The sequence below is a fragment of the Amphibalanus amphitrite genome, unplaced genomic scaffold (assembly GCF_019059575.1).
Source record: "Amphibalanus amphitrite isolate SeventyFive unplaced genomic scaffold, NRLGWU_Aamphi_draft 000912F_arrow, whole genome shotgun sequence".
In the NCBI taxonomy this organism is placed as follows: Eukaryota; Metazoa; Arthropoda; class Thecostraca; order Balanomorpha; family Balanidae; genus Amphibalanus; species Amphibalanus amphitrite.
In genome coordinates this window covers 75,669-99,438 of record NW_024882406.1, presented here as the reverse complement: position 1 = coordinate 99,438, position 23,770 = coordinate 75,669, and the positions used below count along the sequence as shown (strand labels likewise).

At 46.9% G+C, this 23,770-nt stretch overlaps 2 protein-coding genes and 1 long non-coding RNA gene across 6 annotated transcripts; 2 read left to right on the top strand and 1 right to left on the bottom strand.

Annotated features, from left to right (window-relative positions):
* Positions 1-426: 426 nt before the first annotated feature.
* On the top strand, positions 427-13,522 carry LOC122367983 (tetraspanin-5-like). Of its 2 annotated transcripts, none has more exons than XM_043341561.1 (7): positions 427-692; positions 809-1,003; positions 3,368-3,541; positions 4,111-4,239; positions 4,794-4,844; positions 9,841-9,957; positions 10,603-13,522. In XM_043341561.1, exons 1-7 carry the CDS (start codon positions 606-608, stop codon positions 10,669-10,671), a joined length of 822 nt encoding a protein of 273 aa, XP_043197496.1. In that variant the 5' UTR covers positions 427-605; the 3' UTR covers positions 10,672-13,522. The 2 variants fall into 2 exon arrangements, with proteins under 2 accessions (XP_043197496.1, XP_043197497.1); XM_043341562.1 differs by lacking the exon at positions 9,841-9,957 and adding an exon at positions 8,250-8,366.
* LOC122367984 (translation machinery-associated protein 16-like) lies at positions 5,319-17,657 on the bottom strand. Of its 2 annotated transcripts, XR_006254158.1 has the most exons (7): positions 17,478-17,630; positions 16,539-16,621; positions 15,135-15,275; positions 14,462-14,616; positions 13,935-14,168; positions 7,976-8,376; positions 5,319-5,383 (listed from the first exon to the last, which is right to left on the bottom strand). XR_006254158.1 is itself a non-coding variant. In XM_043341564.1 (5 exons), the coding sequence occupies exons 1-5, from the start codon at positions 17,478-17,480 to the stop codon at positions 13,957-13,959; spliced, it is 594 nt and encodes a 197-aa protein (XP_043197499.1). In that variant the 5' UTR covers positions 17,481-17,657; the 3' UTR covers positions 13,931-13,956. The 2 variants fall into 2 exon arrangements, 1 of the variants encoding a protein (XP_043197499.1); XM_043341564.1 differs by lacking the exons at positions 5,319-5,383; positions 7,976-8,376 and having other exon boundaries at positions 13,931-14,168; positions 17,478-17,657.
* Positions 14,495-23,379, top strand: LOC122367985. 2 transcript variants are annotated; one of them, XR_006254159.1, is made up of 4 exons: positions 14,495-14,618; positions 15,184-15,352; positions 20,091-21,227; positions 22,042-23,379. It is a non-coding gene; the product is annotated as an uncharacterized LOC122367985 (long non-coding RNA). The 2 variants fall into 2 exon arrangements; XR_006254160.1 differs by lacking the exons at positions 14,495-14,618; positions 15,184-15,352 and adding an exon at positions 18,473-18,743.
* Positions 23,380-23,770: the final 391 nt, after the last annotated feature.

Below are 23,770 nucleotides of genomic sequence, written 5' to 3'. Positions count from 1 at the left end.
TACTACTTACTACAATCGACCACAATCCATCAATGTAAGTTGACGAGGCGGATAATCTACAGCACCCCGTGTTGGTGGTGGTGGTGGGGGGCATTCGATCAAACTAGGGTATCAGTCTTGGATCTTGCCAACTAAGCTACCTATTGGCTGCTACGGTAGCCGTACGGGTTCAGTTCGAAAAGACCCACGCCAACGTTTGCCTTAAATGTAGCAATGACGTTGGTAGACTGTTTACTACGAATACTATCCTTCTAACACACTCTATCTGTAAAACATTTTATTGAATAAAAGAATGAACCAATTACCAAAGTTCAATGAAATCTTTACAATCGCAAAATTGCCTTTCAAGCGTACACGTTTACAATATAGCAGCCACGACTTTCTTCAACCTTGCGGCATTTACTTACTTTCCGCGTCGCATTCGCTGCATTTCCTTGTTTGTGCTGGAATTGTTGTTACTGGAAGCTGTCGTATAAGCTAAGATATAGTGAAATAAGTATTTTATTCGTCATTTAACAGCTCATTCACCTGGCTGAAATACGCATCATTTAGAAGTCTGCTTCCGGGCTTTCGAGCCTAGTTTATAGCAGCCCGAAGCTAGGGCAATGGCGAATCACAGGCGAAGACGAGACAGAACAGAAGTCAGCTGCTGTCTGAAATATGTCATTTTTGGCTTCAACGTCATATTTTGGGTAAGTCTGCTAAACTATTTAACATCTTATGGCTTTGCATTTCTAGGAATGTTATTCAGTCGTCATGGTTTTGTCATGTCTTACTCAGTCAAATCTGACCATTTTCCTCTTTTCAGTTCTTGGGTTTCTCCATCCTGGCCATCGGAGTATGGGCGTGGTCAGAGAAGAACACATTCAACAACCTCAGCCGGCTGACACATATTCCGATGGATCCGGCCTTTGCGTTCATTATCGTTGGCGCCATCACTTTCATCATTGGGTTCACTGGCTGTGTTGGAGCCCTTCGAGAAAACACCTGCCTCTTGGCCTTTGTGAGTAGGTACCCCAGTAGGCGGAACTATGGTCATGAGTACCCAAATATAGGAACGTTCCCATTTTTGGGAACGGAGTTCCCAAATATGGGAACGGGCGTTCCCATTTATGAGAACGGAAGGCAATTTTTCGGCCGTTCTCCCACTAAAACTCAAAAGTGCATCACGTCTCAAAAAAGTGCACGCTGATCGTTAGGCGGCACGGGCGGACATCGATAGCAGCGCCTCTATCGGTCACTAGGGAAAGCTGGGCTGCAGGCGACGAAATACCGGCTGAGTTGTCACAAGTTAAATAGGTTTATAGACATCCGTCTTGTGAAAAAATTGAGCTTTTGCCTTCAATATTTCTACAGGCATTTTTAGAAGTGCCTTCACATAGATTACAAAACCGTTTAAATTATTTTACTCACTTCAAGCCTTCCCTATTGTTCTTGATGATGCGGGAACTATTTCTAATTAGTGTTTCTAGCTTAGTAAAAGAACATATTGTGCAAACGGTGAAAAAAGCAGAAATGGAAGATTTTAAATGCAATTTTCTGTAACAGATAATGGTAAATTCTCTACACATCAAGGAAAAGGTGCATGCTAACTGATAATTTAAAGTTCTTGGGGCCAGTTGGTTTCTTCTTTTCTTACGTCGCCCCAATGGCCGCGAATACACTTGTGATAACGCCTATCGTTTAAGTATCTACTAAATCTCCATAAAGTTATCTTTAATCTGACCGTGGAACAAGGAAATTGACCGTGGAATGATATTTTTAATGATTTTTTGAAAATGACAGAATGGTTGAAATATGGGTTATACGACATTTAGCATGCAATTTTAAGGAAAATGAAGCATTTTTTAGTTTGAGGTAAAGTATAATAATTTTCGCCTGGTTATGAACTTTCATACTATCGACACCAGATGCTGACAAATGCAAGCGAAGACGCGGACGGTCCCGAGGTAATATTGTTGACTTTTGTGTCGGGGCGGACGACCGCGTGGAACGTGAGTGAATTTACCGAGCTACTGTTGTAAACTCGGTTTAAGCGGTTGAAAATTATCCAGCTGTATTTTATCGTCCCGGAAAGACATATTTTATTTGGATGCTAGCTGTTTAGAGTTGTTTTATAAGGAGCGTCATGAGCGTGGTTTTTGTCTTCCGTGTTTCTAAGCGTGATCGTTTTGGGGGATTTTTCTTATAGGTATAGCTCGTTCTGTGTGGCTTATTTATAATTTTTATGCTGATTTCGATAATTCCTCGTGCCCATCCTACCAGGCCTTTTGCCACTTACACTCATCAAGAAAGGAAAAAACTAGATTTTCATTGGGACTAGGTGTTTTGAGGGTGTAACATATTCAGCGTTCCCATTTTTGGATACTTCCTTGTACTCGTCAACTATCGGTGATAAACAGACAAGTGCTTGACATGTCTCCACCCTCAGCGCGGACGGTGGATATAGGTATGGAAGACCTTGTTGAACATCGCTGAGCGTTGTGAATTACGTAATCCTGCATAGGGGGGCGTGCCCGCTGCGAGATCGACGGGAATAAAAGCGCAGAAGACCGGGCGAAACATGCGACGGTCTTGCCGGAAAGGTCATCTGATGATTGTTGCGTTAACAATAATTTGCGGCGTTGGACGTGATGCTTGTTAATGAAAAGAGCCCCTGAAAGGCGTCGGTGAAATCGTTCCCAATTTTGGGTACGCCGTTCCCATAATAAGGAACGCTTGCAGCGCCAGTGTACGAGAGCGTTCCCAAATTTGGGCTCGCGGCCCGGATGATGGACTGCTTTAGAAATAGGGGAACGATTTGAAACTACGATGGGCCTTACAATATCAAACTCTTTCCCAACAATATTGAGACAAATATCAGGCGGTTCACGATCGTTTTATATTTTTTGGACGTCATTTAACGGTTCTTTTTCTTGTTTTAAATAATGCCTACATGGCGTTCCCATATTTGGGTTTATCGTTCCCAAACATGGGAACGAAAATGCGTTCCCGAAAATGGGTACGCTTGACCATAGTTCCGCCTACTGACCCAGCTTTGGTTGGTATTAACCTAAGCAAGTGCCAGCATGTGGAGTCAGCCTGTTTTAGAACAATGAGTTGACTAAAATTTTTAAGAGGTAATTTTTAAGAGCTCAGATCACTTATAAATGTCCCAACATGAAGCTAAATGGCCCAAGCCAATGGAGAATAGGTAGGTATTGTGGCTGTCAGAGTAGATATATATTTGCTAAGGAGAACAGAGTATTCTGGACCACCTGGCTGCAGAAATGGATTGTATTTCCATTACTCCACAGTGTGCCCCCTGGTCTGACCTGTCACCTGACCTGACCTGTCTCATCTGACCTGACTTTCTCTCTGTCACTAGTACGCCATCTGCCTGGCGATCCTGCTGCTGATCGAGATGACCAGCGGCATCCTGTGCTTCATCTTCAAAGACTGGTTCAAGGAGCAGGCCACAGAGGGCTTCAGGGCCTTCATCGTCCACTACCGGGACGATCCGGATCAGCAGAACCTCATCGACTGGATCCAGGAGGGATGGGTGAGTGGAGGACACTGGATCCAGCTATCAGAATATACCTACTGGATCCAGGAGGGATGTGTGAGTGGGGGATACTGGATCCAGCTATCAGGATATACTGGATCCAGGATGGATGTGTGAGCCCTCAATCCAGAAAACACAGATTCAATACTAGAGAGGAATACACCAGATCCCTGGTCTAATGGGATAAATAGGATCCAGGAACAATCAGTGAGCCAGGAAGGATACATGTGGGTGGATCCAAGACTGAAAATCCAGGAGGGAAGAATCCATTGTGTATGGGAATAATCATGGGTGCATTGTGAGGGACACACTGGCTGTTGTCAGCATGCATCACTGGATTCACAATTTAAAGGTTATCGTTATATATGTGCTCCAGGAGTTATTCATGCTACCCAGATGCTTCTGACTGGATGCCTCTGCTGCCTTATGTCTGTGACTGCTGATCCCCAAAGTCCGAGGTTTGATATGTGAACAGATAACCATGGGTATCACATCAGTCCATATGTAACGCTCGTCAAACCACTGTTGTTCGGAAGAAAATGACACTCCCCGTCTCTCCCCTGCAGCTGCACTGTTGCGGTGTGGAGGGCCCCAAGGACTGGGACGGCAACCGCTACTTCAACTGCTCGGCCGTCGAAGTGGGCAGCAGCGAGGCGTGCGGCGTGCCCTTCAGCTGCTGCGTCAGAGATGAAAACGTGAGTGCCGAACGGAAACGGAAAATTGGCTGAGCTTCCATCCACACAGGGAGATTTGGTGGTTTAGTCCCAGGTAACTCCCAGTCTGCTCTGAAAACGGGGATGACCATGTATAATTAAGAGTGTCTGGTGACAATGTCATGATTTTGAGGTAGTGTATGACATACCACTTCCGAGGAAAATTGCATCGTGTGACGTTTACCAATGCAAGTCTTACCAGGCGCGCAACTTTCAGGTCCCACCACGTAATACATGTGTACTTTGCTATGGATGCTAGGCCTTTTGGTGGCACATTCTACTCTGACAATGATTCCACATACCTACTTACCTGTAGTGTAGAACCATTTAACGATGCAAATAATGACTAAATATGCGAAACTGGGAAAGCATGTCAAAAGCCCCAAAGAACCAAGAAGCCTGTACAAAGTCCATTATTATTTCGTGTGCGTAACTCTATCTTCAAAACTCCATCCTTCGTCACAGAGCACGTAAGACTGACACTGATACTGGGCCGGAGACTGAGAGTGAGACTGATGCTGCGTTGCCTTCCACAGGAGATAATCCGCAACAAGCAGTGCGGGTATGGGGTGCGCAGCCCCGACTATGTAAGTACACATCTCTCACACACTTAATTTGGCCAGAGAGGTTAGGCTTAGCTGGCCAGTAGAAGTGATAAGCTTTTCGGGCGATATATTTGCTGGAGAATTGATGCATGAGTGGTTTAGATACGTTTTGATTACAAGCAAACAACAGCGCTAAGCGCGACAGAAAATCTGCAATTTGTATTTACACTGCTCATACATTCTTGGATGCTGATAGAATACGATAGTTTTTCTTGCCCATTTTTCGTAAGAACGTTGCTTTGGGGTTGTTGTTAAAACAGTTAACTTCATCATGCTTTTCGTATTTTGAATTGCAAGCTAAGATTTAGTGCTCATTCTTGCGGGAAAAGCAATTGTAATTTGCAAATAAGTAATCGTTATTTTGCGACGCTTTGACATTGTGCTTGTTTGGTTAGTGGTTACCGTACCATATGTTTAGTAATGGTGTATCCTCGTCCTACGGCTCAAAGTACATCATCCCATCACTTAGACATTAATATTTCGTAATTCACCCCAACTATGACAGCTGTTTCAGGTGTATCCTTTCCAAGGGCGGCGCCACCGTGGGGGCAGTGGGGGCAGACTGCCCCCACTGGCAGGAGGCCGTGGGGGCAAGACTATGTTTTTGCCCCCACAAAATTTGGCTGATGTTGAAAAGGGAACAGAAGAGCAGTGCAACATTCATGATAAGCGGTTATAGTACGCCTGTTTTTGACGGTCCCCGTATCAAGTGCATCAGCAAAACGTTCGTTCTCGGACCATCTGTCGCATATCTCCTATTCCCACTCATTCTCCTACTCATGTTCATTCACCGTGATTGACTCCCGACAAATCATCGCCGTCACTTGCTGGCTGTGCGTCCAGTTAGCGATGAACATTGGCTACAGACTGGTAGGCCTCAATCACCCTTAATCGTCGAGAATGGTCACGTGCTGACTAAATACTAAGACGTACCCGTATCGGAGACCTCTATGTTGCGGCGTTAGCCGTCTCTGTAGGAAGCGGGCTCTCTAGCAAAAGCTATTTTGTCTACAGAAATTAGTTACTGTGGAGCATATTGCTACCAGCCATGGCAACCACGTAAGCTCAGTTACGAACCAATTTCAGCGTGCCTTTAAGCAAGAGAGCCTATAAACGTAAAATATAGGTGAAAACGAACTTATGGGACACCCTGTAGATATCCACACCAATCTCACGTGCTTTTAAGCATTTTTGGGATGTTTCGGTTGGTTTCAGGTTCAGTCCGAGCTCAGTCTGGGTTTCGGTGGTTTTGCCCGGTGTGTGCCCTCAGTTCCGTTCATCCAATTCTGGCCCAAGGCAACGCAAGAGCGTTGCCGGCATCTAGTAATTAAGACATGTTTTCCCATCCTAAGGCTCTTAAATGAATGCTTCGAGCAAAATGGATGCCAGAATCGTGATCAGCGGCTACGAAATCATCACAAATGACTTTTCATGTGTCAAAGTCAACCAAAGGTCATTCGAGGCAGGGGCCCGGGAACGATTTTGAAGTTGGGGGGCGAGCCTAAAATACCGGACATGATGCATATGAAACAGTGGCATAGCTAGGGGTCTAGGGGGACACGTACCTCCCCCCCCCATCGGGTTCAAAGGGACCCTCGGGTCCGAGGGGCCCTGCGGCGCCATTTGACCGCTGAAGGTTAACGATGGCCAATTGGCCATATTACTACTCAGAAGGGCCCATGGAGCTCGTTAGATCACCTCATGGGCCCTAAATAACCACACTAAGATCTCCAAAAGAGTCCCACGCCAGCTTCTGAGGGCCTCTTGCGGCTTTTAAGGTCACCTCGGTGGTCACCAAAGGCCCGTTACTGGCCTCTGAGAGGTCTTACTGGCTTATGAGAGGCCAGTTCTAGGGGCATTTCCCACCTGTGATGGTCCCACACTTATTTTTCTGAGGGCCCCATAACGGCAACTGTGGGGCCCTCGTCGGCGCCTATGAGGGCCCACACCGGTGTCTCTGAGGGTTTCACACACCCAACTCTGAGTGCCTACATGACCATTGCCTATTAAAGCCCTATATCGGCGGCTCTGAGGACCCAACCAACACCTGCGCATCTAAAGGCCACCCACTGGTGACTTTTGAGGGCCCCACACCGGTGACTCTGAGGGCCCCACCGGCGTCTGACAGTACCATGCTGGTCTCTAAGGACCCCACAAGACTTCTTCTGCCGGCCTAAGGACCCCTTGCTGGTCACTGATACCCCCTGCCGGCTTGTAGAGAGTTCGCGTCAGCAGCTCTAAAGGCGCCACACCCGTCTGTAACGGCTCCACACCAGCGTCTATGAGGGCCCACATCAACGCCTGTAAGGACCCTCATCGGCGCCTCTGAGAGAATCTATATACTGCACCTCTGAGCGCCCACACCGGCACCTGCATGACAGCCCCACACCGGTGCCTCTAAAGGCCCCTTACCGGCGGCTCTGAGGGCCCTATGGCCGGTGATTCTAAGGGTGCTACCGAAAACCGAAGGCACCACACAAGCCCTTGGTGTCGCTGAGCTTTAATCCCATACCGGTCCTCCGAGGGCGCCACGTCAGTGCACTCATTGCCCCACGCCCCTCCCTCACACCCGGAACTAGGTTATAACTATAGCAACGATTTTACCACCGTTGTACGTTAGGTATGTATTTAATCTCAAAGTTGACTCAAAATGGTCCAGTATAAAATCTGGCCTGCCAAACTTATGGCCAAGATCATGCCCAAATCAAAGCGGGATGACAACAGCAGATGTTGTTAAATCGATACTGTATCAGCAGAAACCATTCAGATGGCAAGGAACATGCCGTGTGTTGATGTTAAGATGGATAAAGGAAACGAGAAGGAAAGAAGTCCGGAAAAGGGAGGAAATATCTTTTCTCGCTGCCTCAATGTTGAGGGGGCGCCGCCCCCTCGGCTCCCAAGTTGGGGGGGGGGGGGGCAAGCGCCCCCGCTGCCCCCCCCCCTGTTCCCGGATCTATAAATTTCGAGGTCACATGAGAACCATAATAATTTTGAATGGCAACATCTAGGGGCAAGGTGCTCATTGATTTTGCAGATTGGCGTATCATCAGACAACAGTCGGGTCACCTCAAGCTTGCCCCCACTGGCAAAAATTCGTGGCGCCGCCACTGATCCTTTCTTCCCTAAGCACCAAACGCACATGCTTTAGGAGTTGCACTTCACTTGCTATGCAGAAGAAATGCATAGGCATACTGCTTTTCACTCACTCGGTAAAATGTCCCCTTCACTTCCCTCTATACTCACACGCTACAAAAGCAACCCCCCGCTAACATGTCTGTTAACTTCGCCCAATATCACGCTCGCTTTCTCGCCTACTGGGCTTTCCCCGCACTAACCGCACTGCTGCCCTCTGTTGGCGACCCGGCGAACATGTGGTTCGTTCGGCAGCAATCTGAGCGCGGCGCCGTCATTCACGAGAACGGCTGTCTGCGCGCCGGCGAGGAGTGGGCCGAGCGGAACCTCGTGCCCATCGCCGGCGCCACGGTCGCAATGGCCGTGCTGCAGGTACTGGCATCTGTCGGACAGAAAGAGAAACTCAGTTATGAGCTGCCGCCACCAGGGCTACCGGTTGACTTTTGTTGTTGGAGACTGCACTCTTTTCGCTCGCTTGCCTTTTTGTGCTTGCTAATTCCTGGCATTTGTGCTTTCTCTGCGGTTGTTGAGCTTTGTATCCTTTAATTTGCTGTGGCTTATTTTTTGTTTTTTTTTCTTCTTGGTGGCTGACAATTAGCAGTTAGGTCGTTCCGAATGTTCGCGATCTTTTCTTTTTGAACATAGTTTTGGCTCAGAATAGATGCTCTCTTGCTCTCCTAGAATTCGTTCTGCTGAGGTATTTGCTGTCTTCTATGTTCTTGTAAATGGAACAAGCATATTTGGCTACAATGTAACTCCATGAAATCTAAATTGATAGTGAATGTAGCATGCTTTTGGTTATGATGTTTTCCTTATGCGATGTCAACTCTTTATCGTAAGCATGTCAGAAGTTCAACGAGACTCAGTCACTTCGTAATCGTGACCATTGCAGTATTTGGAAAACGAAGCACTGCACTACATAGGGATCGCCTCAATTGGATCTTTGTCCACAACCATTGTCTTTCTTCGTTTGAGGCGCGAGCAGTATGGTCCTGAAATGAAGATTCTCTCATAAGTATAGACAGCGATAAAACTTAAGGTTTTCTTCTCCTTGTCGAATTGCGAATCTTGTTCTTAAAATTACGCTCGGCTTTTGCATTTAGTTTCTTCCAGAAGATATGGAAACTGAACAGTGGATTGGGCCATCAACCCATTCACGGGGCTGGTGTCAGATTTGTCTTTTGACAGTCGCCGGCTGTGTCACCGGGTAGTGAGAGAAGGACAATAATGTGCTCGTTAAAAGAAGACATTGATGAGGACGAAGAAAGCCAACATAATTTGGTCTTGAGTGGCTAACTTATGAGATACTCGCGTCGAAGGCACGAACAAACCAACGAATGGCGTCAAATACCTACTTCAGAGGTAAAAAGGTAAAACGGTAAACAACAAACAACAACTACGATTTCGGATACGAAGAGTTGAATATCCACGGGTACGACCTCTTTTTTCTTCCGAGTTAGAGGTAGGGAACCGTACACCGCATGCATCCAATCCCAACCGCATACTTCTGGCCCACATGGCCCACACACCTTGCATTCCTTGCATGCTACACAACTAACGCAACGTCAACAAGGGCCCTTTCGGTTATTCCCCGCATTGGTTCTCATGAAAGGATCAATCTGTCTCATCGGTTCTCTGCATGGCGGCGACTCTTCATTCATTTGCACGTGATTTTCCCATCCTGCGTCTGCATTCCTTGTCCAATCATATCTTGAGAATCAACCTCTTAATCGTCTTCCGAATCACTCACCTCCCGACCAATCAGCGACCGTCGTGCGCCGGTGTCGACCAATGAACGGCGGCCAGCCGTCTGAACAGCCAATGAGCGTCGTCGGCGCTGTTTCAGCCGCATGACGCTGCCAATAAGATCTACCAAACGGGCTGTCTACCGGCTGGAGAAGCTTGGGTCGAACGAAATCTTCTGGTTGTAGCAGGCGTGGCTGTGGGAGTGGCGTTCCTCCAGGTAGGTAGGGGCGTGGCTTCGTCCCAGGTAGGAATGGGCGTGGCTGCATCTCTGGTAAGTATGAATGGGCGTGGCTTTGACTCCTGTAGGCGTAGAAAAGCGCGTTTTTATCTGCTAGGTATTGAGAGTTGGCATGCTTGGAATCGATAGCGAATGCGTAATTTTTCTTCGAGTATGACGACGTAAGACATGAATACTACTCGAAGGAAACAGAGCCTCACGGGCCACCAAAGCGCCGTCTTGGTAGGCAATAGGTATAACGTTTCTGCCTGCTTACTAGTTGTAGTAGTTTGTGCTCGGTAGATGCACTATAGTTTGGTGTTCTGTGTGTATTTACCCACAACCGTTGCCCTGTGTGAAGCGTACTGTTCACATGGAGACCACGTGGTAATAGACCATATGGATGGGTGAAGCTTGCTCTATAGCGGTCACCTGTAATTGCCATTCTTAATCTTTACGTATCGGAAAATTACGTTACCGAATTTCCGTGAAATACATTAACCTGGCACAGGGCTCCCGAACGGTTTTGCGTTTTACGTGAAGTGTCAGCAATCGCCTTCATTTCACCAAATTTAGCCATCCCTAGCAGATGTCCCCACTCGCAGGTTGTAGCACTCCCCGCTGACACCGCTCCCCCGTTTTCAGATTCTCGGCATCTGCTTTGCGCAGAATCTACGCGCGGACATTTTCGCCCAAAAGTCCAAGTGGCGCTGACGGTGTGTGCCGCGGGCGTGACCGGTCTCCATGGTCCGGTGACCGGTCTCCATGGTCCCGTGACCGGCCCCATGGTCCCGTGTGGTCCCGCCGGCGCTCCACCTCTCTCCCTCGACTCTACTCCTCTGTCCTGACCTGTCCCGGGGTCAGCATGCTGACCGGCCGCCCCTCAACCGCTGGGGTGATGATTAAGTAATCGCTCAAGGTTTTTTTTTTTCGCTAATGATCTGTTGGTTGATGCAAAAGCGATATTGATATGCTAGGAAAATTTTATTGGATTTTATGGTACTAGTGGAATTTTTCAATGGGATATCTAAAGCCAAAATTTACGTAAAGCGGAACTTGTTCCACAGGCTCTGAGCTTATTTTTACCAAAACTGTCCATCATCCAGTACTTTTTCGGCTTAAATATTTGAGTCAACAATGAATATTTCCATTAAGTCGGGGTACATTTAGCCATAGCATTTGCCCATCCAAGCATTATTTGTGCTTGAAGATATTTATGTCCGTTAGTGGACTGGGTCAATTTCCGTTCTATATTTACGGGGACGTTTTTTACGCCACCTTTATCCTCTCATTATCCTTGACATTTTCCATTGCATCCATCCTCCACATGTTCGTTGCTCTGCGCCGGATGCTCTGCTGCCTATTCTTGTAAAGACTCGCTCCTCTGCGGAAGCCCTCCAGCTTCCTGTCTTCCAGAAAACTTCTACCGTGCCCGATATGAAGCTCTCTATTCAGAGTATGTGGTAGCGCTTTGGCAGATGTTTTTCATATCGCCAAAGTGTGACGTCAGATCTGCCGACCGGATTGGTGGGGATAGACTGTCGCGACTTTTGATTGGTCAGCGGGTCGAGTCCTTGCTCGGTGATTGGTGGAAAGTGATGACGTGACAGAACAGTCGAATCTCATTCCTTTCGGAAGCGGCCAAGGAGGGTGCTGTTTCATCGCCAAGCTTTCTGAATGATATTCGTGGTGAATTCATCTTCTGAATGGTATTCGTGGTGGATACAACTTGTGGAAAGACGTACCGACAAAAATCAAACAGGGGTTGGTCAGCGCTGGACTTATCGCGACGAGCATTGAGTGTCCATTGGTAGATACTGATCATATGAAAAGGCTTTCGAGTGTGAAACAACTGTGCTTGACAACATTATGTCTGAGTACATGTCAGAAGTGAGGGTTTGCGCGCGTTACGAGCCCATCATAGGTTAACGCAAAATAACGGTACTAAAACGGTCGTGTTTTGACCGGAGCACGTGCTGTACGAATGACAACAATGTCCGAGATCGTACTCGTGTCGCGCTCCACGATGTATAGGGTAAAGTCACTGAGATTATGTACTACTTAGCGTAGATCGTGCGAGCTCTGTATATGCCAACGTCCCGAAGCATAAGCATGTGAGTTAAAGGAAATAGTTCACTTTCCTGAAATTAGTATTTTGCTATGGATTTATGTTTTTTTATGCTCAAAATGATCAGAAAATAAAACAAAACGTTTTTGTAAAAAGGATTATTTTCTATATTTTAGTATAGGAAGAACTATATTCTATATGAAATAATGTTTGACGCGGAAGCTTATTACGCGTTGACCAATCATATTGCGTAGGACAAACCCATCGGCTGTAAGCAGCATTCTGATTGGCTGACGATGACGTGACTGCATTCCTCTGCAAGGCACGCATTCCTCTGCAAGGCACTCTTTTCGGAACGAAAAATGGAATATCTTCGTCTAGGGTGATCGTTGGGCCGTAAAAGCTTCTGATTTGTGCTAGTCTCAGCGCAAGCAACAAAACTGCTATTCCAGTTCCAAACCCCATGTTAAAAGTGAACTATTTCCTTTAAGCGAGTGAGAGTGACCTCCCGCTCAAATGTTCCCGAACGGCGCCGAAAAACTAACGCCGAATCGCCGCAGTTTCGATGTAAGCGTTTCGGTTGGACTTTCTCCCAAATCTCGGTAGTGTTCCATGCATCGCTGAGTTATACTCAGCCTAACCTTTTGAATCGGAACGTGATGTCAGTGCGGTACGAGCGAATGGGGTGTATCCACTCGTCCGATGCGTAGTCGTGGTTTAAGTGAGCGTTTATTGTCTGCATCTCTGTTTGCGTGTGTGGCTGGGGATGTGTGCGCGCCCGTCCCCTTCTGGGGTGCTCGAATGACGCGCCACACTGCATGGTATCCGCGTGGTGCACTACGCTGCGAAAACAACCACATGCACACTCACATTTGCACTACAACTTCACTAGTACCTATCATTCGCCGATGATGTGGTCTAGCCCCGCGGAAGTGTCGGTCGCAGATGATTTCACAGCCTTGGAATGTCCCAAGTGCAATGTGTGTGAATGGAACTACATACACTCGAAGGCGGCGTCGGTACAGCGGTGTAGATATTAGCGTTCGCACAAACTCCGTGTGCTATCAAGGTAATATGTTGCTGTGATGTCTGTAAAAAACGTTTACGAATGCGCAGAAAACACTCAACGTTTTTACTTCGCCGTCGTTCTAAAGGGCGTCATGTTACATGTATTTCGCTTCATTGACTGTTTTACCGCATGGGCAAACGATTACGATCAATCATAAGACAGGCACGTTTGCTGGATGCTTGGTTGCGGATTCTTATTTACAAATGTCTAGTTAAGTGTCTATATGCTAGCTTTAAGATCAACTCCGTTAATTTTTGCACACTATAATGGATACGTTGATAACCGGTTCGCTTTTGCTTCATTCTATATTTCTATGGCACATTTTCACTGATGTATGCCCGTGCGCCTAGCTTCTTAGAACTTGGTTTACTGTGTCGTGTTGGTAGTTTATTCAGCTTTTATATAATACATGCACTGGTCGAGATAAATGCAGCTTGTGATTGTTTTGTTGAAGGAGACGAGTCATAATGCAGCAAAGCTTTGATAAAACAAGAACTGCCGTTAAATGAAGATTCGTTAAAGCGCTAGCTTGCTTCTTTTGATCAAGGCGAACTTAAAAACTCGATTTCCTGTAAATGCAAGCATTGAGCTCAGTGACTTCCGTAAATTTGAGGATCCTTTAATTTGCTAAAGCGAGATTCGGGGCGTCGCACCGGGCTGGGCTGTGATCAACCATGATCGAATTGCTACTCTGAACTGTCTGTAAACAGCACGGTCGGCCATGGATGCCGCCGGCGCGCCCGCAGAGTGTAATAGCTCCAATCAACAGCAAGGAATCGAAATATTGTGTCAGCTCATGACGCTTACATCGCGTATTGCAGCAATTCCACACAAACTTACATATGTCGTCATATATTTGTTATCAGCTATCGTCCTTCATCTCCTCGGTCTCCGACTCGCCGCTGACAGCCTCTTCTGCCATCTGTTGGCCAGTTTCGGAAGCTGTGTTTGCTGCCGGCTCCGCCAGGCGGCCACGGATGAAGCGTCGGGTCTTGATCTGCGGAACGAGTTTGACCTGTCCGTCCCAGGCGCGAAGGTACAGAACAGCCTCCTCGTTGGTCAGGTCAGCCACCTCTGCAGGGTCACGGGAGGTCAAGGTCAGCCGAATCACCTGCGGCCAGTCCACGTAATCGGTAATTTGGCATTCTTTTGAGTCGAAATTCGTGCATAATGAGCAGTGAGCACACAAAGGCAATCTTTTTGCATGTTCGATAATGCTAGAAAAGTTACTTGCTAAAACTGAACCAGCCAAAACGTTTTGTCTCCGATTCCACCCTTATTTCAGCCATCATATCCTTATGACAGGCATTCTCATTACTATCTAATCCGTGTTCCACCCCCGAATTTTCAATATTCCGGTCGCTCACCAATGCCGCCCTGCGTGAATTCGTCTGTCTCGGCACGCAGGGTAGCCTCCAGTGCGGCCAGCCTCTGAGGGGGTTTGGCGCGCCGCCCGGCGGGTCCCCGAGGTGCAGCGCGACCTCTCAGCTGCTCCAGCTCAGCAGTGTGGCGCGCGATATATCTGTAAGGAGGGGGTACGGGGGGGGGGGGGTAAGCCCACTGTAGGGGAATGGTGCTGACTATGTGCGTGAATAGTAAGTGATGTGAAAGTTTTGGTTTTGTTATCATAATACTCATAATGATGTAGATTCTCATATGGAAATTTAAGCATGCAGTTGATGCATACACATAAGGTTGCATCACCGTGGTTGACAATTATCTTGTATAGCAATATTTCACTTCAAAATGGTCCAGTCCATTATGTTCAGAGTAAACGCGACTTGTTGAAAAGGTGCTCACCCCACCCTATCTCAACCTTCTCAGAACCTACTCCCTCATGCTCTCCTACTCTCTTGCTCCACCCTATTCACTCTACCCCATTTCCTTAACCTGACCTACACCTTCACTCAATCGTACTCGCTCAATCCACCCAATACATTACACTCTTCCATACATTCACTTTGTTCTACTCTACTCTACTCTACTCTACTCTACTCTACCCTACCTCTCACTCCCTCGCCTGCCTGTATAGGTACTCACTGTTCAATGAGCTGATGTGTCTGCTCCACCGTGAACCTCTGTTTTTCAGCCGGCAGGTTGTCCCTGAACCAGACGAGCCTCTCTGAGAGCAACCTCAGGTGCTGATGTCCGCGCTCCTTCTTCTGCTCCCTGCGCGCTGTCCTGAGCGGCGACAAAAGATGCATCGTTCGTTTTAAGTTCGACCCTCACTGTAATCGTCACTCTAAACAAGACACAAGGTTTGTTAGATAATTTTGGAAAACTGGTTAGCGTACACTGCTTTTTACAGATGTTGATTAACCTGTTCAAAACTGTTTGTATTTGACTCCCATTTCCCGGACTCACAATGAGTATTTGGCTATATCCCACAGCGATACTAGACTTGTCGAGAATCATCACTGAACTCATCAATCAATATTTCAATTGCACGGTATTTAAGCTACACGCTACTTTATCGGTGTTCAAAATAAATTTTGACAATATTTTCGTCTCTTTCACACAATGTGCACCGACCAATTTTCCCACTCATTTTCTGGGCAAGTTGTGTGCTATGTTCAAAAAGACATTGTCCAGTGAGGGTCGAACTTAAGAAAAACCGCTCTGTAAAAGTATCAATAATTGGTCGAGCCTGACCTACACAGTACACACACAGGCTTTGTCAAAGGTTATGCATCATAACTTTGGCTTCATGATGGGTAAACTTCATCATAGGTTGATGATGACTAGCAAAAGGTATTGGTGTGAACTGTTATGATAGTCCAGGGATGCGGAGGCGGAGCCGCCGGAGCCGGCATAATTTGCCCGGAGCCGGAGCCGGAGCCGTGAAACAATATAGTCCGCAGCCGAAGCCGGAGCTGGAGCCGTCAAAAAAAGGGGGCGACGGGCGACCTCGGCTCCTTTTTTTTTAAAGAGGAAAAAATTATTTACCTAGTTCGGTTTGACAGTACAAGGCGTAAAACAATGTGGTATTCAAAATAGCCTTGTTATGCAAATACAGAAGCAACGTGTACCAATCTCATCGCCTTTTTTCTTCACCCGTATTTAATTGATCGCATAGGGGTTGTACCGAGTAGGTGCCGGAGCCGGAGCCGCCGGAGCCGGACTATTTTACCCGGAGCCGGAGCCGCCATGACATTTCACCCGGAGCCGGAGCCAATTTTTTATCTCCGGAGCCCGAGCTGGAGCCGTATGAAATTTCCACGGCTCCGCATCCCTGGATGATATGTACTATATTATTACAACAATGTTACCTGCAGTGGGGTAAGATGGGAAGGCTGGGGCCTACTTGTCATATGATGTCTTATGTGGAGCAGAGGGAAAAAAATCAGTCATGATGATAACAATGAAGGGTTAAAAGCTTGTGCTATATCTTAAGAGTGTGGATTACTTTAAAATACCTAACAATGCATGTTTGGGTATACTTACTTTATCTTCTTCTTCACAATTGCAGCAGCCTTTCTACTATTGGGGTGAACCAGCTTGGGCTCTTTTTTCTTCTCAAGCTTGCCCTGTAAAATAAATTAGAATGAGCACTGAGCATCAAGTAGAGAGCACCCCCAGACAATGAGTTTAGTGGAGAGAATTGGTCTGGGCTAGGGGCGAATTCCTTGTTAGCCATCCAGAATGCTACATCCACCTGTAAAGACGTGGTGTTTCCTTCCTGGGAACAGCAAACTCCCTTCTCGTCCCCAGGCAATGCTTTCCAAATCATTTGTGTCAATGCTTGCAAGACAAAATAAAGCTATTTTTGATATGATTCAATCTGCCCAAAGAACCATGCTGCAGGTTTTATCTGCATCACACAAAGGAGGTGCCACCCCGAACCATGACAGCACGGCAGCACTGTATCCAATTCGGCATTAGTAGAGCAGACATCACACGAAGGTCCTCCAACCAAGGATATGCGCTGTTGGTTTGTAGGTTGTAGGGTAGGTTTGTATAGGGTTTTAGGTTGTAGGCTTGTCAGTTGTAGGTTGTAGGTTGTATGTTAGGCTAAGTCAGGTTCAGTGTGGTTTGTTTAGGCTTTGTTAGAAAGAAGCACCTCCGGGTATAGCGCCTCTCCTTGGTTGGAAAACCTTCATGTGACGTCTGCTTTACTAATACCCCAAATTCTGACTGGTTAGTGCTGTGTAGCCTGTAGGTAATGATGTATGCATTGCAACCTTTAGTGGTAGCTTAAAATCGAAAAGCTACAAAATTAATGTATATCACAATGCTATATGACCTGACCACCCTGACCGAATAATGACGTGATGACCCACAAGGGAAACAGGCAAGCTAGGTATATACCTACCTACGCAATCAGCACTTGTTTGAACGGCCTTGCATTCCAATTCGGCAAGATGACAAAATCAGACAGCTTACCATTATGTTGTGTGCTACTCAAAAGATTCTTTGCTTCTTAATATTTCAAATGTCAAATTATAGACATTCTTCTCGGAGGAGTTCTATCTGAGTTCTATAGCCACCGCGTGGACAACTGCGTATATTCGGATGCAGTATGAGCAGAGCATGGGGCTCTCTCTATCGGGGCTTACCCTTCTCGAGATCAAGGTATATAAAAACACTAGGTAACGCCGAGAAATTCCTTCAGCATGCGGGCAACGGGTTCAGGTCTTGACAACTGTTGCTAGCACAACTTGCAAGATATTTTCTCCCTAACTACATTATAGATTTTCATAAAAGTTTGTCTACAATCATCCAATGTGATTTCATAAATACATATTTTTTATTATTTTTATCTAAATTCGTCTTCGCCAGGAATTTTGTAATTATATAAAGAATCGTCATGCCTTCAGTAATTCTCAAATATATCGATACCTAGGCGTTGAAACTTATAAAATGTATTATTTTTCGAAAGAAAATGAATTTCTAAATCCATTAAGTATAAATTTATTGGGAAATAACAACAGGGAGAGAAGGCACAGGTCTCCAAATGTCAACTTTGTGCTGAAGTTGGACGGGGGTAACTTTGATGAGGCGCCTTTTACGAAAACGTGGACATTGGTAGGGTCAACTAAAAATTGAATTATAATGTATGTTTCGTCTGCTTTCGAACTGTGTTACCCTCATTGCTCTACAATTAATGCAAATGTGTGAATTTCAGTACTTTATGTGTCAGTGTCGCCATGCAAAGTGTCACTGTGGTAAAGAGGTAGCTGAAAAATGAGACATTGGTAGCCCCAAACACTGATTGATCTGTAATATGTGGTAGATAAGTTTTCTATTGCACTGCTGGGTGAATCTTATCAATTAGTGCAAAATGGCTTATTTTGCCCATCAATTCTGTTTCGAAATATAAACCGTACAAGCGGCAGTGCGCCATTTCCGTAACATCCCCTCCATTTTTGTCTCGTGACTTGTGGCATTGACCTCTATAATACCTGAAGAATCGTCATGCCTTCAGTAATTCTCAAATATATCGATACCTAGGCGTTGAAACTTATAAAATGTATTATTTTTCGAAAGAAAATGAATTTCTAAATCCATTAAGTATAAGTAGGTATATAGTATAAGTAGGTAGGTCCATTAAGTAGGTACTAATAGAGGTCAATGACTTGTGGTGATGACCAATGCAATGACGAAGTTGTACTTTAAAGTGATTTAATTCGAGAAGAAAGGACAATGCAGGTAGCATAATTCAATATGTTTCCTTTATATGTTATCCTTTCCTACAAATGCCATCATTTTGCATTGTAACTATTGGAACCATGCGATACTTAGCTGGGTTAAAAGTGTTCTACTTCGTAACATTGAAGCATAAGTTGCTGAAATTCACATGTTTGCATTAATTGTGGAGCAATGAGAGTTGTAAGGTTCGAAAGAGGATGAAATATGGATTATATTTCATGTCGTTGTTGACCCTACCAACGTCTGTTTTTCAAATGAGGGAAGGTTGCGGAACTACCTACGGCTGTTTTCAAAAATAGGTCTCAATTGGTGGTTGCTCAATCAAATGTTCTTGATCTCTTGATACAGCCTTCGAGTTCTCTGAATTAATTGTTGATTTTATAATATATCCGATGCCAGATCTTCATCTGGTTGTCTGATACTTTATATAGATGTTATTTTGCTAATTTCACATTGCTAAAACACATTGCTAAAACACAGTTGAGCTCAGTTTGCACACATTTGTACTTCAGCGTCTCTATTTTTGGAACATCGGCATTTCCATTTTTGGAAACTAAGTCTCCATAAATGGATACGATTCAGGAGCATTTCAAAGTGGTGAATTTGAATGCATACAACAGCTTTCCATGCAAGAAGACAAGTGCTTTTCATGTATCCGTGCTTGTTTAAAGTGAAACAGCGGTTATACATCAAATCCAGCCACCCTTGGCAAAAAATTTTGTGTGGAGATGTTAGCGTGTCTATGGAACGAGCGTTTCCATTTTTGGAACAGAAGAGTGGTCAAATTTGGAAACGATTCCAATAATAGAAATGTCTCCATAAATGAATCGGAGATACCACAGTGCGCCAGACTGATTTGCATTATAGACTGGCCAGACTGCTAGATTGCATTTTCAGTATCAGTAAAGCTGGTGTCGCTATCAGCGTATCTAACCTAAACAAACCTGGTGCTACCTCACAATGCCTACACCTACAACCTACCAATTTAAAAACATAAAACCTATGAACCTACTACCAACCAACCTGCAACCTACCAATCTAAAACAAAAAACTAAAACCTACAACCTACCATGCAGCTTCTGCAGTTGGTGATGCCAGCCTTACCAGTGCCGCAAATTCAAAACATGATCATCTTGACAATATCATGGGAGTGTGGAGGGACTTGGGTGTTTGAAATTGTGCTGTACATGTATTTTATGTGATGTATAGTGTGAATTTCATTGTTCATTTCTTTGACGCCATGAGTCATAACTGCTGTTCCCTATCCCTGTCTGCTTGTACAATGATGTCCCCTACCATGGTGTCCCACACAGATTGCTGATGGGATTCGTTCCCTGTGCTTTTCAGCTTGTCTTCCACGTTGGTGGCAGGGCTTGCCCGGCTGACCGATGCATTGGCAATGGTTGGTACAGCTCACCTGGGGCGGCGGTGGCAGCATTCGCCGTATCCGATCATCTCCTAGTCTTGGAGCGCCGTGCATGGGAGGTGCACCGGCCGGCAGCATGGACCCGGTGCAGTTAGCCTAGCTCGGCCAGTCGGCCCAGCTTGTTCTCTCCCGGGCCGCGGTCCGACGTCGAGCGAGCTTAGGCGGGCCGGTCACATGCTGCAGCTACAGAGCCGAGATGGTGGACCTCGTCGCAGCGCTGCGCGAGCTGCTGGACCACTCAGAGGATGAGCAGGGGGACCCACTAGTCATCTGCCAAACTACGGAGTACGGACAGCCAGCCGGCCCTTTGCTCGAGACCGGCGACACAGCAGTGAATACTCGAAGTTGCAGTGTGGCAGTCCCTGCTTGCGCGGGGAGAAAGATGACCGGATTCACAACGCCGGTTCCGGTGCGGGCTGTAGGGTAATAAGCGTGCCGACAGTCGACACACTAGCCAAGGAGGCGGCACAGTTACCGCAGGGGCCGACCATGCTGGACGTATGTTCGCACGGTACACCGAACAGCCGTAAGAACAGCGCGGCCGATGGCGAAATGGCCCGAGGGCTGGTACGCGGACGCGGCCACGGCGGGCGATACGTGCAGTGTAGGCCCAGGGCTGCGGTCGGAGTCGGAGTCGGAGTCGGTCGGAGTCGACAGTTGTGACCGGAGTCGGAGTCGGAGTCGGAGTCGATTTTAGAAACCCGAGCCGGAGTCGGAGTCACCGAAAATCTGTCGACTCCGCAGCCCTGCTAGGTCTGCGGAGTCGGAGTCGGGAGTTGGAGTCGGTCGGAGTCGACAATTCTGCCCGGAGTCGGAGTCGGAGTCGGAGCTGGTTTTTGAAAGTCGGAGTCAGAGTCGGAGTCGGAGTCGCCGTAAATCCATCGACTCCGCAGCCCTGTGTAGCAGCTTCACGTCCTGACACGCCGCGCTGCACTGATGTTACTACCAGCAAGACTGTCCAGTGATCTTCTGAAGAAGTTGAACCGCAAACACCGTTGGCCGCTTTTGACGCTATCTATACTACAGAGACCCATTCCGGCTCCGAAATGTTCATGCAGGTAAGAAAGTGAAGGAATTCCGGCTCCGAAATGTCCGAAAGATATTGTAAAATATACAGGTCAATGTTAGCTGCTGCGCATGCCAGTTGATATTGTAAGCATTTTGACAGGAACTTCGATTATGGGGCCGTTCGAAACATTTTTCAAAATAAAGTTAACTCCAATGTTTCACCATGTGTAGATAAACAGCCAGAGTCCTCGCTAAGCAGAGCTTGTTGCGTCGGCCACGATCCTTGCCGTCCGGTCACGTTATGCCGGGTAACTGGATAGTTAAGATATTCGACAGTTCCGAGCAAGAACATCCCAAGTGTCAAATTTTTCGAAATTGAGATGTTCATACTATTCGACTCAGCTCGTCGAGCTGAGTCGAATGGTATAAAAATCTCAACTTCGAAAAATTTGACACTAAGGATGTTCTTGCTAGGAACTGTCGAATTATGCCAAAGTTGTGCTTGAATGTTGAAATAAAGTTAAATGTACCCAGGCCAGTAAAGCCAGACACGGCCTGTCCACTCCACTGACTTCAACTTAGTGCGACTACTCCTACCAACTGACCATCCCCGTCAATAATTGCATATATTGAGCGCCGAAGCGACTCGAAACCGGACTCACTACCGAGATGTGTGTGCCTGGCTTAAAAGTCTCCCAGCTAGTCAGATATCTGTCCTATTTTTGCAATGTACTACCCAAGTGTCTCCGCTCAATTCACTCGGATTACCTCCCCCTCCCCCCCCCCACACACACACATACGTGACCGTCTCCCCGTGGTTCTTTCACCTCAGGCCGTCTGACCGTCCGTTCTGTACCCTTCTAGACTCGTGGACGACAGTCCGGTGGTGTCCTGTGGACGAAGATAGCAAAGCATCTACGTGGATGGCGCGCTGGGCGGCTCGTCCGTCGCGTCACAAGACTGTGGCCTCTCTGCGCGTCACAAGACTTTTGTGTGTGGCCTCTCTGCGTGCCGCAAGACCAGGTGGACTCGCCGCTGCGTTGGCTATGGCGGGGGCCGGCGGCGGTGTGCAACACGACTGCTGTGTGGCTTCTCAGTCTGCGTGCCTCGCCGCTGCGCTGGCTGTGGCGGGAGCCGGCGGCGGCGGTGCTCTGCGAAATACCAACTGGAGCGGTCGAGCGAATGACTCAAGGCTTCCGGACGTCATCGGGGATCCTGGACATGGCTTTGCAAATCATGCAGATCAGATCTGCGCTTCCTATCGAGTCTTGCCCCTGCGGAGGCGATGCGGCGCCAAGCCGCCGAGGCGTCCTGACCGGCGGGCTTGTCACCCAAAGTTTAACGGAGGCATGGTGGCGCTAAGGACGGTCGGCGCGGCACGGTCTGTCACGGGATTGACAGTGTTGCATGGAGTGAACCCTTTGGTGGAAATAGGGTGCTGGTCGGGGTGATAACCTAACTTTGAATGAGATAGTTGCGAGGATGATCAGATGATAGATAAGAGCGGGAAGCGGGGAGGAATTACACCGGTGCTAGGTTAAGTTCGTTATGATCAAAGTATAACTGTGATAATTGTACGATTCATTTGCTGTGCAGTTGGTCATTGTGACGTTCATCCCCCCTTTCCCGTAGCCGTATGTATGAGAACGATAGTTCCGGTGAGTTTTAACTAACATTCGTTATCTATCATGATGGATGTATTTGTTTGGCGGACTTGTCTGTACTTTAAACACGACCTGTGTGCTTCCCCTACCGCGATATTACTGATATACCTATTCGAATGCCATGAATTTCACGCATCAGACGTAACTGTGGTGACTTTATTGTGAACATAAGTGAGTACGATTGGCGGGCAACACATCCCCACTATATAGTTTTGGTGACCAATGATCATTCATATTCGTGATCGTGGTAACCTCGGTAATTTGCCGTTTGTGAGACTGTTCGGCGCGGTGAGAGCTGTATCTGCAGAGCTGAGTTCGGAGTTCGGACCGAGCATGTTGGTTCTGCGCTGTTGGTTGCTACTCTGTGCTCGTGGTAAATTCACATCATTTATAATTGAATGACAACTCAAGTTTCGCCTCAGTTTTGCGTGTGAGTGCTGAAGCTTAGTTCCGTTTTAAATTCGTTAACGTGCGTTTTGTGCGCATATTTTAACCCGGACTTCTTGAAGTACTGAGATGAATATACGAATTGCTGGGAGGGATGCAGGTTTAGTTTGCTCATCAAACTTCCGAACGGATGGTCGAGACGGATTTTTTTTGGTACATTTTCCATGCGTCGGTCCACAAGTCACGTCGATGTTAGGTAATAGGTTAAGTCAGACAAATCACTGTGTTGGCTTTTGGAGACCAGCTAGCGTCATTCAACATTGGGACGTCCGAGCTTGTCAATGTCTGGAAACAGATTGGCGCAAAATGACCACCGGAGTCGACGCGCCCGTAAGTCCTAATTAACAACAAACAACAATGTCTGGAAACCGATTTCGCTGCGTATGGTGGCAGGGTGCTAGCAGCGGCCGTGAAACACCACCCACGACGACGTGCAGTACGCCGGGATGTCATATAATTAAAACTTTAAGAAGGCGCGTTCT